This window comes from Rana temporaria, chromosome 4 (assembly GCF_905171775.1).
Source record: "Rana temporaria chromosome 4, aRanTem1.1, whole genome shotgun sequence".
In the NCBI taxonomy this organism is placed as follows: Eukaryota; Metazoa; Chordata; class Amphibia; order Anura; family Ranidae; genus Rana; species Rana temporaria.
Genome location: NC_053492.1, coordinates 119,343,457 through 119,358,727, shown reverse-complemented (window position 1 = coordinate 119,358,727; position 15,271 = coordinate 119,343,457). Strand labels below are relative to the sequence as shown.

Below are 15,271 nucleotides of genomic sequence, written 5' to 3'. Positions count from 1 at the left end.
TGCGTGGATTTTTGACCGATGGACTTCCACACAGACGATAGTTTTTTTCTATCAGTATTTTATCCATAGGAGAATTTTAAAATATGTTTTATTTTTTTTCACCGATGGAAAATAAACCGATCGGTTTGTCAGATGAAAACGGTCTAACGGTCTGTTTTCATCAGAAAAAACGATCGTGTGTACAGGGCTTTAGCCTTATGCCTTGTACACACAATCTGATTATCGTACGACGTATCATAAAACTAATATCGAATGCAACAGTGCAAAATGTGCTCTACGAAAAATAAGATTTTTGTTGTACGATTCTGGAAAAATGTTCCGGTGTGCGTAGCTACATATATGAAATTATGTCAAATACATGTGACCCCTGTGTCCTTCTGTTTTATTGTCGTGTTTCTGATCATGTGTGGTGTTCGTCTATCGATTTTTAGCAGACGCATACTGTACTGATTAAACGATTGTCGTACGATGGGCTGTCGTCCAAGCAAAGTTTTTTGTGTCTGTTCCTTCGGATTTTGTTGGACGGACTGTCGTGATCGGCTGCCGAAAGCTGTGTACTAACGATCAGATTAACGATCGATCTATCCGAAAGCGATTTTGTATCATCCGATAATTGGATTGTGTGTACGAGGCATTAAACTACATGGGAAATTTGCTGCCTGCAACACCAATCAGCTACAGCTGGTCATTAACTAAATAAGTACTAGACCTTCATAGCATGAACTACAGGATTATATGAATTTAGGTTCCACTAGATGCGTTCTTTGGCCTGAGCTACAAGATGGTTCTTTTTTTTCTTCTATTTTCAGTAAATGATACAGTATACGATTATTGTATCTACCATATCCCACCTTTATCTCCTAATAGGCCCACACTGCATTCCGGCAGTACCACCTCTTTGTTTAAGTGGCCAGTGGGGTAAATGTGCCTTTGATGTTCTTGAAGGTAACCTTTTTAGCAACACAACATCTGAATCTGTACCTGACATTGGAAGCTGCCATTCCATAACTCACAATCTACATACTAGTTTCAAGGTGGTTTAGGCCTGCTAAAATAAATAGGTATATGAAGGGGAGAGATGGTTATCGGGATCAACTAAGGGCAGTGCCGGCCCAAGACATTGTGCTGCCTGGGACCAAGAATGAAATGCTGCCCCCCCCCCCAAAAAAGAATCACGCCCACCAAAAGGCCCCCACATTCATTATTTTATATCATGATAACTAAAGAGGACCTGTCATGGCTCTATACATGTATAGGAGTATTAAGAGGACCTGTCATGGCTCTATACATGTATAAAGCAGTAAAAAGAGGACCTGTCATGGCTCTATACATGTATATAGAAATGTTCTGCCTGCCCGCTCTTGTCACCACTAACAGCAAAGGCGCTGGGCTTCTCACAGGCAGTGGCACCTGCCCGCTCACTCGCTGACTGCTCCCCCCCCCCTCTGCGAGTGTCTTCACAGGCAGCCCGGCACCGCGCTCCTCACATGCAGCGGAGCAGGCGGAACGGGCTGGCTGGCAGGCGTCGGTATGCTGCCCCCCTAAAAGTGCCGCCTGGTACCCATGGTACCACCCGGTCCCATCATAGGGCCGGCCCTGACTAAGGGGGTCTGCCGCAAGAGTAAATGCGCCTCTATAACAAGCTTTGCTGTATTTTAGCTCATATCAATCTTCAAAATCTCCTCTCGTCAAGGACATAAAAAGGTCAAATGATATAAATAAACGTACCTGTATTCTTAACATATTTTAACACATTGCTGCAGCTATATGTTCAAATATATCATGAAAAACCTCCATTCTAAAAAAAGTCCTTAGCAGAGCCCAGATAATTCGATATTTAAAAAAAAAAAAATTGAATTTACTTTTAGCACCTTGGACAAGCTTAGGAGGGCTTCATATGTCAGCTCCTTCTTCTGTGTGAAACGAGTTGTAATCCATTACTAATTTCTTATGCTATGTATAAACCCTTGTATAACCTTCCTGTGTGTATATATTTTTGTGTGTAGGATTATTTTGCCCGTCAGCTTGTGCTGTGCTCAGCAGGCTGATGAAATGGCATTTCAGTTCTTGTAAGAACACCAGCAACACAAGTTTGTAGATAATATACATATATTTATATAGAATATTTGCATCGCGTCACAGACACACCGCTCTTCCTCCCAGCCCAGCCCCCAATGCATGCTGGCTCCCCATTCCATTGCCAGGGGTCACTGCCGCGTCCGGCTTCCCATCTTCCGCCGGTCTTTGTTCTGGCTGCCATCATCAGATTTGTGCACCCGGAAACATTCCTTCAGGTTCTGCGTCCTGATGTCTTTGTTCAGGATTTCCTCTGCCACCGAGCTGGGGAACCAGCCCCTTTCTTGGTCATGCAAGCGTTCTCCGTAAACCCAACCTGCAGGACAGCAAAGGAGGACAAGTCAAACAATGTATTGGTGCTTCAATAATGTTATATGTTTTAAAAACAGTATACTACTTCTTTCTTTGGAACAAAACTTTAAATTCAGAGAAAGGCAATGTTTTAACAATAACGGCATCTAAGTAAGAAAAAAATAAATATTGGGTAACGTCATTAGAACAGTGGACTCCAAACTGCGGGCCGAGGGCAGGATGTGGCCCTTTGCTTTCCTTTATTCAGCCCTTGAGGCATTATTCTTGCCACTGACACCAACAACGGGACATCATTCCTGCCACTGACACCAATGAGGGGGCTTGATTCCTGTCACTGACACCAATGGGGCATATTTCTTGCCACTGACAAGAGAAGAAGTTCCATTTTTACATAACCTCTTCCATCAGTCCACTGCTGCAATTTCACTATCCAGCCAGCAGTCTGGGGGTGCAAAGCTGACACTGCTGTATTCTATAACCGTTACAGAAAAATGTCCGTCATCTGCATGCTGTGCTGTGCAGAGGCACTGTCTATCCAGTACAATCTTATGAGTGGATGGACAAGCACAAATCTTTTTGTAAAACAGCTCCAATCTATGTATATTATATGAGCATTTAGCATTTGCCTGGAGTTCAGTTAAAGAAGAGTATACATGAAAGGGAAAGTCAGCAGTGTCAGTTCTCCTATTGCTATCCTGACAGGTTCTCTTTAAAGGATCTACTCAGGCGGTGATACTCCACAGTGTGTACTTACAAAGCATCCTATAAGCTAGGGCTCATTAAAAACTTTCTTTGTCTTTGAAGAGCGATCTGTGCTGTTGACAGGTGGGTAGGAGGTGTTGTAGCGCCTCCTCACCACCTGTTTTAACCGGCCAACCGTGCCACAACTGCATGCGTTGTTGCGACGCATTGCCATTCACTTGAATGGGTTGCGCACAGTGAGCGACAGCACCCACCTAGTGCAACAGGGGGTATTATTTCTGCTGTAACTTCTGCAGCAAAAGGGGGGGGCATTTGAGGGGTGGTAAACACAGGGTTTTACCTCCACTCTGCAATCACTAGTGGAAATTAGCCCTTCTGAGCAGCTGTCTTCAAGCTCTCAAAGCACCTTTCAGCTTCAGTCTGGGAGTGAGGAATACTATTATGAATGGCACTGGCCTGAAAAGAAAGGTGGTGACCGCTGTTGCTGACTTGTTATTGACGGTGCAGACACTGCTGGAGCCATCATGCTTATATTTACTTTATTACTATCCCTTCTGGTATGCAGATGCTTGTTCCAGTCCTTGTCTAGCAATGTAAGGAAGGAAGGGTGAAGGTGACAACCCCCGGGCACGCACCAAATCTAGGTTGACAGGTTTCTATTCAGATCTGTATTTAGCACTCCCTAATTGCAGCACATTATTTTTAGTTTTTTTAGTAGGGTGTGGTACACACTGACTGTTAAACTATTTATTATAGTGAGAAGGGTCAGCAAACAAAGTCCAATGCACCCAATCCTACTCCAAAAATGACTAATCTGTCTGGTCTGGACTGAGAGCGTATTAACAAGAAAGCCATACAAAGCTTGTGAAATACAAGACAATACCTAATGTGCTGGGCCAAAAGGAGTCTAGCATTGAGCAAAACATATTTTTTAGGAACCTTGGAGAGAATGGAACCAGCTTGTAGCCCGAGTATGGAAATGGCAGCTTCTGGGACAGGTATTTTGTTTTGTGACATACTGTATATACACGGCTATGAGTAACTGGTAGGTAGGTGTAGTATCGGCCAAAGAACTCCAGGTGAAATCAGCTAAAGTAGGCCACACACATGACCCAGTCTAATGCCGCGTACAGAAGATTGGAAATTACGACAACAAAACCGTGAATTTTTTTCCGACAGATGTTGGCTCAAACTTGTCTTGCATACACACGGTCACACAAATGTCAGAAATTCCGAACGCCAAAAACACAGTCACGTACAAGACGTATGACGGCACTATTAAAGGGAAGTTCAGTACCAGTTTAATTAGTAGAAGTTTGAGAGACGATTCAGCCTCGTGCTTTTCAGTCTGTTACAGCGTGATGAATGTGCTATCTCCATTACGAGCGCTAATTTTACCAGACTGAGTGCTTCCGTCTCGTACTTGATTCCGAGCATGCGTGGAATTTTGTGCGTCGGAATTGGCTACACACGAATGGAATTTCCGACAATAACTTTTGTTGTCGGAAAATTTGAGAGCCAGCTCTCAAACATTTGTTGTCAGAAATTCCAATGCAAATGTCCGATGGAGCCTACACACAGTCGGATTTTCCAACAACAAGCTCACATCGTACATTTGTTGTCGGAAATTCCAACCGTGTGTACGTTGGCATAACAGTTCATCTTGCTCATGCGCATAGCTCCCAACTGTCCCTGATTTGGAGGGACTGTCCCTGATTTGGAGCAATGTCCCGCTGTCCCTCTTTCCTCTTCATTCGTCCCCCATTTTGGTCTGATCCATATAGTTGCATATAAAATGCACCATTTATCTTTCAAAAAGTGTTTCCCAGTGCCAAACCTTTCATCCAATTTCTAAATTGCTGCATTTGTAAATGTCAAAAAAACAATAAAAAGGAATAGATCGTTTGTGCAATATTTATTGAAAAATGCTGTCAGTGGGGTTACCCGCTGACAGCTGAACCTAAAAAAAAAAAGAATTGTCAGCAATAAAAAGAAAATCGGGGGAAAAAACAGCATGGGGTCCCACCCCATTGCATACCAGGCCCTTTAGGTCTGGTATGGATTTTGAGCGGAACCCCACGCTAAAATAAAAATATAAAATGGCATGCAGGCCGGCCAGCAGGTCAGGAAAGGGAGGGGATGAATGAGCGCTCCCCTGATGTACCATACCAGACCACATGCCCTCAAAATGAGGGTGAGGGGGTGCTTTGGGGCAGGGGGGGGGCTCTGCCACACCCAATCAGAAATGTGTTTATTCCTCCTCAGAAATGAATATTTTTTGTTCTACTATATTCAAACATGAATCAGCAGTATAAAAAAAATGCTTACAGCATGATGTTTCCAGCATACAGGACTGGTGCCAGAGTGTGTTGGGTTGGGATGGTGGATGCAGGGAATGCTGGGATTCTCTGTATACTCACCCAGTCTTCTGTTTTCCCACGTTTATTTGGCCCCATTATAAGGAACTCTGTAATGGTCTTACTCACAAAACAGGATTTTTATGTGAAACTGGTTCATGTACAGAGAAATAAACGACTTTCTAAAAACGAAAATGTTTTATGCAGTTTTTTTTCCAGTATTTATTTGTTTATTTAATGTATATCAGAGGTTTGACTGTGCCCCTAGTACCAGGCGCTTGGCACTCCAAGCAACTATATTTAACGTCTCTTGTACTGCATGCAACATCCCTGCCCACCTGAGCTGAAGGGAGGCCAGTAGCTGCAATCAGTGCTGCAGTGTCAAAGCAATTAGCTGCCGCAGACGCCATTCCTATGAGCAGATATCAATCTAACTACCTAACGCTGATGAGCAGTCAAACTATACAGTTGGGAGCTTGCTCTACCTGTCAAAGAGTTTGCGATTTTGTCCAGCCACTTGTGTGATGCCCACCTTTTGATACCAGTTCCCTGACTGATATGATGATCAAATGGCTATACTATCTGAATATTTGTTTTGCGTACATGCTTTCTACAGGTCTAAAAAACAAAGTATTGAAGTCCGACACAAAGGTCAGCTATAGCAACCTACCCATCTCTCTGGGTACAGGTTTTCTTTAAGTAAATTAGGTGAATAAGATCCCCTATTCCTTACACATTTCCTAGAGATAGTACATTAGAACATGTGTAAAGAGATAATGGTGTCATTTTTATCATGGAATGTACCAAAAAAAGTGACATGCCAATGTCTCCTGAAATTCTGTGACTTCTATTATAAAAAGCTTTCACCAATCAATACAAGAGAAGTAGAATGATCAAATCCAAAACAACAAGCAAGGATGACCTTCAGATCTGTTCATGCATGGAAATATTGAAAGGGAGAACTGCTTCTGCTTTGTGTACCTAGGGTAAGGTGGAGGCTAGGGGCAACATATATAGTTCACATATTAAGACATTGAGCCCAAAACATCATTCTAACATGCACTTACAAAAATATAAAGGTGCAGTCTTATATGTGACATTTCAACATGAATAAAAGGAGTTTACCATTGGATCGTTGTCATTATTTCTCTTCCAACACTTAGACCTACCATTTGCTTCTTGTGCAGTGCAATTTCAGACCACAAGAGGGGGAGATTTACCATCAAACCTCATTGCTAAAAATAAAATTGGCTTGGGCTGTCTGTATGACCTTTCTGTAAATGTCCCCAAATATAATTGTAACCTACAAAGAACAGTATACTACCGAAAGAAAACAACAACAAAAAGAAATGCATGCTATATACAACACAACAGTCCCAACTGGAGTTCACCTTCAACATCTTGTTGATTTCAATATGTAGCAAAAGCAGCCTTTGCCAAATAGAAATTAATTTGATGCTACTTGGTGATTATAAATCAATGTAGTCCCAAGCATGACATTTCAGCACAGAGCTTTTGAAATGTAAGCAGAATAAATAAAATCTGCTTGGGTGTTTCATAGTGAGATGACAAAAATGCATATTTGGAAGCGGCCCATTTCCATATCCAAATAATAGCTGTGCAGATGAAATCTGTCACTGTGTCATAAATAGTTATTCCCTGTCATTTGCTCTGAAAGAATATCATCCTGTTACTGTGACACACATATTCTGCTCCTGGAATCTGTCAGCCTCTTATTAAAAAGCTCAGTCTGCAAGCATGCCTGGGGACCCCAGGCTGTCTCCAGCAAGATACATACCGTCATCTGTCCTGTCCTGGACATTGAGCAGGTCTGCCAGGTCCAGAGACAGCTCGTCTGGCTCCTGGGCAATGTATGGATGGACGCATTGCACTTGCGGGCAGTCTGAAAAGTGAGCAGACATGAGATATAGTGAGATCTTCCTGTAGGAAGTGAGGCAAACACACAACACATACATACATGACACACGAATATAAGGTATTTGTCAGAAGTGAACCTATTGACTGGGAAACTCGTAACAAGGGGGGTCACTACATCAGTATAGTGTCATCCACACTAAAAAGTCAGGAAATGTGGATGAAGAAGTTTGCCAGCTTTCATTGCTGGCCTCCTGAAAATGTGGGCTACCCAGCTGTCTCTGCTCTCTTAATACTTCTGACCCAAGCAAGCATTGGGAGAAGACAGAACTCTTTAAAATGCTGAAACCACTGGACCACCATGGAAGTCAGTAGGGCAAGTGCCATTTCACTATTAAAGGTGTCTAGTGATATAAGGCCATAAGAACATTTTTCAAATGTATAGACTTTTCTTTAGGTCACTCTGGTGATATAGTTTCAGCATGGGTGGCATGTGGTACACACCCAAATTAAAACTTCACTATAGGAATTTGGTGTCAGAAGCAGGCTGTCAAGTTGGTCGACAGTGGTAATGTGATTTAAAAATGCACAATATAAAGTTATTTATGGTAATCCACACAATTTTGAGGATAGCCATGTTGATCCACTAGCTCAGGGGTGTCAAACTCAATTTCATTGCGGGCCTTATCAGCATTAAGGATGAGCTTCGGCGTGGTCGCATAGAACATGTGCAGAGCCCGCCAGGAAGTGAGCACGGCGCTGTGCTAATCACAGCCAGGGAGACATTGTCCCGATGCTCGGCTGCAGGGATCGTGAAATGTCTCCCTGGCTGTTATTAGCGCAGCGCCGTGCACACTTCCTGGTGGGCTCTGCACGTGTTCTATGCGAACACGCCGGAGCTCATCCTTAATCAGCATTATGATTGCCCTCAAAAGGGCCGGTTTTATCTGTAAGATTAGATGTCCAGCACATCCCCTCCCCTTACATTAGATGTCAAGAGCCACCCCACCATCAGAAGTTGAGTTCCCCACTCTCCCTTACATTACAGTGTACCCCCTTTCCTTATGCTGCTGATGAGAAGAAGCTGGATGCATTGCTTGAAAGCAGAAAGTAAGGGTCTGGAGGAGGACCAGAGGTGGGCTGGAGCTCTCCTGAGGCTGCAGGAGAGAAGCGAGGGCCACATGAAATGGCCTGGAGGGCCGGATTTGGCTCACGGACCTTGTGTTTGACATCTGTGCACTAGCTGGTTGACCTAGACAAAAGAGGAGCTAGCTGTAGAACTTCAATAACTGCACTGAAGGGCCTTTGAAAAGCTAAGTGCACCTCAAAAGGGGGGTTTAAGTGTTTGCTGCACAAACAGGTATTACAGCAAATTGTGTCTGACCACACATCTAGGGGTGCAATGTCTACAGGCATTTCCATATCACCTCAAGCACAGGTCACACGATTATCCAAGTATACCACCATAAATAGCTCTCTACACATCTCCAATAAATATCTACACATATTGGGGTTGATCTACTAAAACTAGAGAGGGCAAAATCCGGTGAAGTTCTGCATAGAAACCAATCAGTTTCCATTTTTTTTTTTTTTTTGTCAAAGCTGAAGTTAAATGCTGATTGGCTACCATGCACAACTGCAACAGATTTTGCACTCTCCAGTTTTAGTAAATCAACCCCATTGCTTATTAGACATTTATTTTGGTATGCTGTATAATGTATTCTACTTGTCTTGCATCACAATTTAGATTTTAGACTTGAACTATCTTTGTTCTCCTGAAGTGGAGGCTTATTAACAACAGAGCCAGTGATGGGTGCACAATATAAAATGTGAATTTGTTTACTAGTTAATATAAAGAACTCAAATAAAATATAATGTCAATTTTGTGGTATTCTCTGTTGATGTGGCATAAAAGTGTTTAACCACTTAAGCCCCGGACCATATTGCTGGTGATAGACCAGAGCACTTTTTGCGATTCGGCACTGCGTCACTTTAACTGACAATTGCGCGGTCATGCGACGTGGCTCCCAAACAAAATTGGCGGTTTTTAGTTTTTGCGCTATAAACAAAAATAGAGCAACAATTTTGAAAAAAATGAATATTTATTACTTTTTGCCATAATAAATATCCCCCAAAAATATATAAAAAAAACGTTTTTTTTCCTCAGTTTAGGCCGATACATATTCTTCTACATATTTTTCGTAAAAAAAAATTGCAATAAGCGTTTATTGATTGGTTTGCGCAAAAGGTATAGCGTTTACAAAATAGGGGGTAGTTTTATGGCATTTTTATTGATATTTTTTTTTACTAGTAATGGCGGCGATCAGCGATTTTTTTCCGGTACTGCGACATTATGGCGGACACTTTGGACACTTTTGACACATTTTTGGGACCATTGGCATTTTTATAGCGATCAGTGCTATAAAAATGCATTGATTACTATAAAAATGCCACTGGCAGGGAAGGGGTTAACACTAGGGGGCGAGGGAGGGGTTAAGTATGTTCCCTGGATGTGTTCTAACTGTAGGGGGGGTGGACTCACTAGGGGAAATGACTGATCGCTGTTCATACATTGTACATTGTATGAACAGACGGTCAGGCATTTCTCCCCTGACAGGACCGGGAGCTGTGTGTTTACACACACAGCTTCCGCTCCCCGCTCTGTAACGAGCGATCGCGGGTGCCCGGCGGTGATCGCGACCGCCGGGCACGCGCGCGGGAGTCAGGAGCGGGCCGTTTCGAGAGCCGACGTTATACTACGTGCTCTCGCGCAGGAGAGCCGACCTGCCACTGTAGAACTGCGGCGGCTGGTCGGCATGTAGTTAACAACGGTTTATTTTCTCTTCATGATGCCCTATTTTTTTCATTCAAATGTAAGTTAAAAATAGCTGGGCCTTCTCCTCTCTTCCAGAAACTGTAGCATTTGAAGAACCAAAATTCATTATTTTCTAAAACTAAAACTATGCTTGAATTCTTTAGAAACTAGCACATATCCATAATGCCGCGTACACACGATCATTTTTCAGCATGTCCAAAAAACAAAGTTCACAAACTTTGAACAAACTTCATCATTAAAACGATATTGCCTACACAACATCGTTTTTAAAAAATGATCTAGCAAAGCACGGTGAAGTACAACACGTAAAACGGCACTATAAAGAGGAAGTTCCATTCGCCTTTGGGCTGCTTTAGCTGATTCCTTGTTAGTAAAAGACGATTCGCGCTTTTCTGTCTGTTACAGCGTGATGAATGTGCTTACTCCATTATGAACGGTAGTTTTACCAGAACGCGTGCTCCCGTCTCATAACTTGCTTCTGAGCATGCGCGGGTTTTTTACGTCGTTTCAGCCCACACACAATCATTTTTTACAACCCGAAAAACAACATTGTTTAAACCGACGTTAAAAAATGCAGCATGTTCGAATTTTTTTTTGTCGTTTTTCAGAACCTGAAAAAATGATGTGTAGCCCACACATGATCATTTTAAATGACGTTTTTGAAAAACTATGTTTTTTTTTATGCCGAAAAATGATCGTGTGTACGCGGCATAAGGGTCAGATAAAGTATCCATGGGGCCTCTAGCTACTCAAATAACATCTTGTAAATTGGGGCCCCTTTGTAGAAGCAACCGGTGAAAGCACAGTAGATGTTGTTAAACAATGTTGGTACTTTCCTATGCTAGAAAAGCTTTTGCACTTCACTGGAAGAAGCAGGTTCCTCCTCCTATATCTTTTTGGAAAACTTTGGTAAGTTCCATTCTATAAGGATAACTTATAGATATGTGAATATGGGTTGTCCTACAAAATACGACAAAGTATGATCTAACTGGTTGGCTGACCCATCCACGGCTACATCATGATTTGTTATTTGAGTGCCATGGATATATTTCCCTTGAGTTTTTCATACCCCAAACAAGACGGGCCACCTTTGGAGAGCTTGTTTTCGCTTACTATTGCAGCTATTTTGATCTGTACATGCCTGTTTGATATAGCACTTTTCTTAAACCACGCCTTGTTAATCCATGTGCCATCCATGCAAGAAATAATTACTCATGTGTTAATGTTACTCTGGCACCCCTGTGTGGGTGGCATACATTGTTTTTTGTTGAGCTTTTTTTGTACGTGAAAACCTCAATAAATATATATATTAAAAAAATGGTAGGTTAAAGACCCAGAATTTGGTTCTCTAGATAGAGGAGGGTCTGTAATGATTAAGGGAACCACTGAACAGGCAGCTTAAAAAAAAAATATGAAGATGAAAGACTGGGCATGAGCAAGAGAGAGCTACAGCTAAAAAAAAAAAACTTGTGGTAACAAAGCAGGTTACTGTGAAATCTTGAAGAAGGAAGGCACTGGCTGTATGCCAACCGCCCTCAAGGGCATTAGGTAAAAGCATGCATGATAAACCAATGTATTTACCTGCACTGGGCCTTCTGCATGAGAAAAAAAAGCTACAAAGAAAAGATGTTATTATTACTTACCAAAAACTCGAGTAGTAACAGAAACAAATTTTGTTCTTCGGTTTGGAACTAATGATGTCATCCATCGTTTCATTTCACTCCTGAAAGACACATCCATTTTACATTTTGTGCATGGAATATGGACCTTCATGCAGACCTTGTTACTGCAACATCAAAATCTATTTCATACAACTGTAAACAATGGTTTCACTCACAGAAAGTTGTTACTGAAATTGAGGGTAAGTACACATAGGACCTGTACAAGTCCCATGGCAGACTACTTGCCAGTGTTGCCAACCGCCCATATTTTTCCCGGACAGTACTTAAAAATCAGCACTTTTTTCCCCCCGTTCGTAAATGTCCGTGGTTGCTGGAATGTGCCATAAAAAATAGCAGAGATCGGTTTGACTTGGAACTGCGCATGGAGATTGGAGACCGGGGGTGATTGGAGGCAGGGGGTGATGGTGGCTGCGGTGGCACCGCAGAGGGGGATGGAGGCAGGGGGTGATTGGAGGCAGGGGGTGTTTGTGGCACCGCAGAGGGGGATGGTGGCACCGCAGAGGGTGGGGGATGGAGACAGGGGTTGTTGGTGGCACCGCAGAGGGGGATGGAGGCAGGGGACGATGGAGCCATGGGGTGATTGGAGGCAGGGGGCCTGGGGGAGATTGGAGGCAGGGGGAGATTGTGGCACTGCAGAGGGGGATGGAGTCAGGGGGTGATGTGACTAAATAATTTGCCCTTATTATATAAAAAATAACAAAAATATGTTCTTTTATCTTAAAGCGGAGGTTCACCCTAAAAAACAACTATGTACCATCCCATTTAGCATACTAGCATCAGCTAGTATGCTAAACTTTTTTTTTTTTTTTGCGCTGTACTTACCGTTTAATCCTTCAGTTTCGTTTCAGACTCCCGCGGGGAGTAGGCGTTCCTATGAAGAGGGGAACATGATTGACATCCGGCTATGGCGCGTCACGCGTTCCGAAAATAGCCGGAGTAGGACTCGGCTCTTCATGGCGCTATACGGCGCCTGCGCACAGACTAGGAGCTGACTGCGCAGGTGCCGTATATACCTGAGTCCTATTTTGGCGATTTTCGGAACGCGTGACGCGCCATAGCCGGACGTCAATCATGTTCCCCTCTTCATAGGAACGCCTATTTCCCCGCCGGAGTCTGAAACAAAACTGGACGATTAAACGGTAAGTACAGCGAAAAAAAAGGCATACTGTAGCTGACGCTAGTATGCTGGATGGGATGGTAGATAAAGAAAAATTTTTTTTAGGGTGAACCCCCGCTTTAATATCTACCCTAAATCACATTGCTATTTGCCTAGCGTACTTGTTTATAGCCTAAATACTAAACTTTGCACCTAAAAATTGAATTTAGTAACTTTTGTGAAATACCAGTAAAAACGTGGCTGCGCCAGTAAATTTCATGTGTCGTGCCAGTAAATTTCAATCTGGTAGGTTGGCAACACTGCTACTCGCATATGCATTAGAGAGATGGAATTACAATATAGTGTATAACAGGCATTGATAGAAGTGTATCTTAGCCGTTATACTATACAATACATATACTGTATACTTTAGAAGGAGGAGCACTGAAGGCAGGCCTGGTGTTCTCATGAAACATCTCATGAGTCCATATGCAATGCAAAAGAAAAAGTACATTAGCCATAGTAATCAGATATAAACAATGAAAGCTGAAATCTGATTTCTGTGCCCTTATTCTTCATTTTTAGTTTACAATGCTCAAACAAAAAATCTGGTAGAAACACAATTCCACTAGTAACTAAAAGCAAATAGTAATGATGTATGTTAAACTATAGTAAGAAGTGCAGGTAGGTCTTTCTTCAAGGGCTGTACTCACTGGGATGAAGCCTTTAGCATATATGTAAACTCCCTCTCATGTGCATTCTCCAGCAGTCTCAGGATAAACACATTGGCGAGGGTCTGGCCCTGGTCTTCCAACTCTTCTACACGCAGGAGGCCACGTGCTGCAACGTCAAACACCTGATACCGATCCCTGATGATAAATGATAGGTTAGAATTTCAATAGCAGCTTACGTTTTACTGAAGAACATAACAGACTTATCTGGGAGCTGATAACAGCTGTTTGTAAAACTAGGAAGTAAAGTAAAATATGGTACTATAGAGACATCTGGCATGACTCTAAATGATAGCTGAACTCCAGGCAAGTGGCTTAATACACCAGAGGAATGCACATAAAACTTCCAAAGGATCTCTAATTCTCTGCAGCCACTTCTTGGATCCAAGAACCCCTTACGTACGGTATAGCCAGATCCTTGACTGTCAGACCTCCAGCAGCAGTGCAATGGATCAAAACCTAATCTCAGCTTGGAAATTGGACAATTAATTAGCAGCAGCACACCAGTAAGGTTACCCCTCTGCTCTGTATGCTCTCACGTCAGAATATTTTCTTCTTTTGTACAGTGGATTGCAGGAGGTTGAATATAGACAAATTAAAGCATAAGTTCACCTTTTGTAACATGTTACACCCATGTTCAGGATGTAATATGTTACAAATGCACCGGGCCCCACACTCCTCCCCCTTGTTTTGACAGCAAACAGGGGATCTTCTCCCCACTTTTGCTGTCACAATCTAAAAAAATAATCTATGTCCCTGGATGACATATTTCACCATTGTCACTGGGAATGAAGGTGAGGGTAATTGAAAATTATGAGAACTGTTACCAGAGCAGGAATAGTGGGAAATATTCAAATGGAGATAGTTGTTTCCATGACAACTGTCTAAAAGGATTTTCCCCACATTGAAAAGATATCCTTTCACTTCCTTTTGAGTCTACAGGGCAGGAAGAAAAGGAAAATCTTCTCTGGCAAAAAAAATGCAGTGTTTTAACCCTTCCTTACTTTGAGTGAAGCATAATAGACAAACCCGCCAAACATTTACATAGATCTGTGCTTCACAAGTAGGCCTCATTCACACAGGTGTCCCTATCCATACACCCGTGCATGCAGTCCCCTTCCTGTCTATCGCAATGCAGTGTCTTGCAAGGACACAGCCGCTGGTTCCAATTTGATAGCTATGCAGCTACTTGTCCGCATAAGCGCAATCGCGCTGCTGTCAAATTGGAACCAGAAGCTGTGTCTGCGCAGCCACTTCATCACAACAGACATGAATGGGACTGCCAACATGAGGATGAATGGAGCACCTATGTATCCCATGCAGGTAAAAATGGCTCTTCACATGAGATAGGTATGCCTGTATAAATGAAACAGGGAGCGCCAAATGCTAACCTGAGCATTAAATGATCCCTGACAGCCCTGTTCATCAGGTTTATTACAGTGCTTTTGGTTGGGCCTGCAGCCTGTCACATGGTTCAGCGGCAACCATTTCTGTTTCAAATATTTTATTGAAATTTTCATATATAAATACAGAATATTAAACATGTACAAATGGTAGAATATGCACATTACATAAAACAGTCCTTAAAAACAGTCCTTAAAAGT

General features: G+C 42.5%; 1 protein-coding gene across 7 annotated transcripts in view; it reads right to left on the bottom strand.

Moving 5' to 3' along the window:
- Nucleotides 1–2,091: 2,091 nt before the first annotated feature.
- NGEF (neuronal guanine nucleotide exchange factor) overlaps nt 2,092–15,271 on the bottom strand; it is a 208,131-nt gene continuing 194,951 nt past the window's right edge. For all 7 annotated transcript variants that reach the window (XM_040348941.1, XM_040348939.1, XM_040348943.1 and 4 more), the window contains 4 exons: nt 13,650–13,805; nt 11,802–11,881; nt 7,246–7,350; nt 2,092–2,392 (listed from right to left, as the gene is read on the bottom strand). In XM_040348941.1, the coding sequence (XP_040204875.1) occupies nt 2,208–2,392; nt 7,246–7,350; nt 11,802–11,881; nt 13,650–13,805 (526 nt within the window). In that variant the 3' untranslated portion in view covers nt 2,092–2,207. The remainder of the gene's footprint in view (nt 2,393–7,245; nt 7,351–11,801; nt 11,882–13,649; nt 13,806–15,271) is intronic.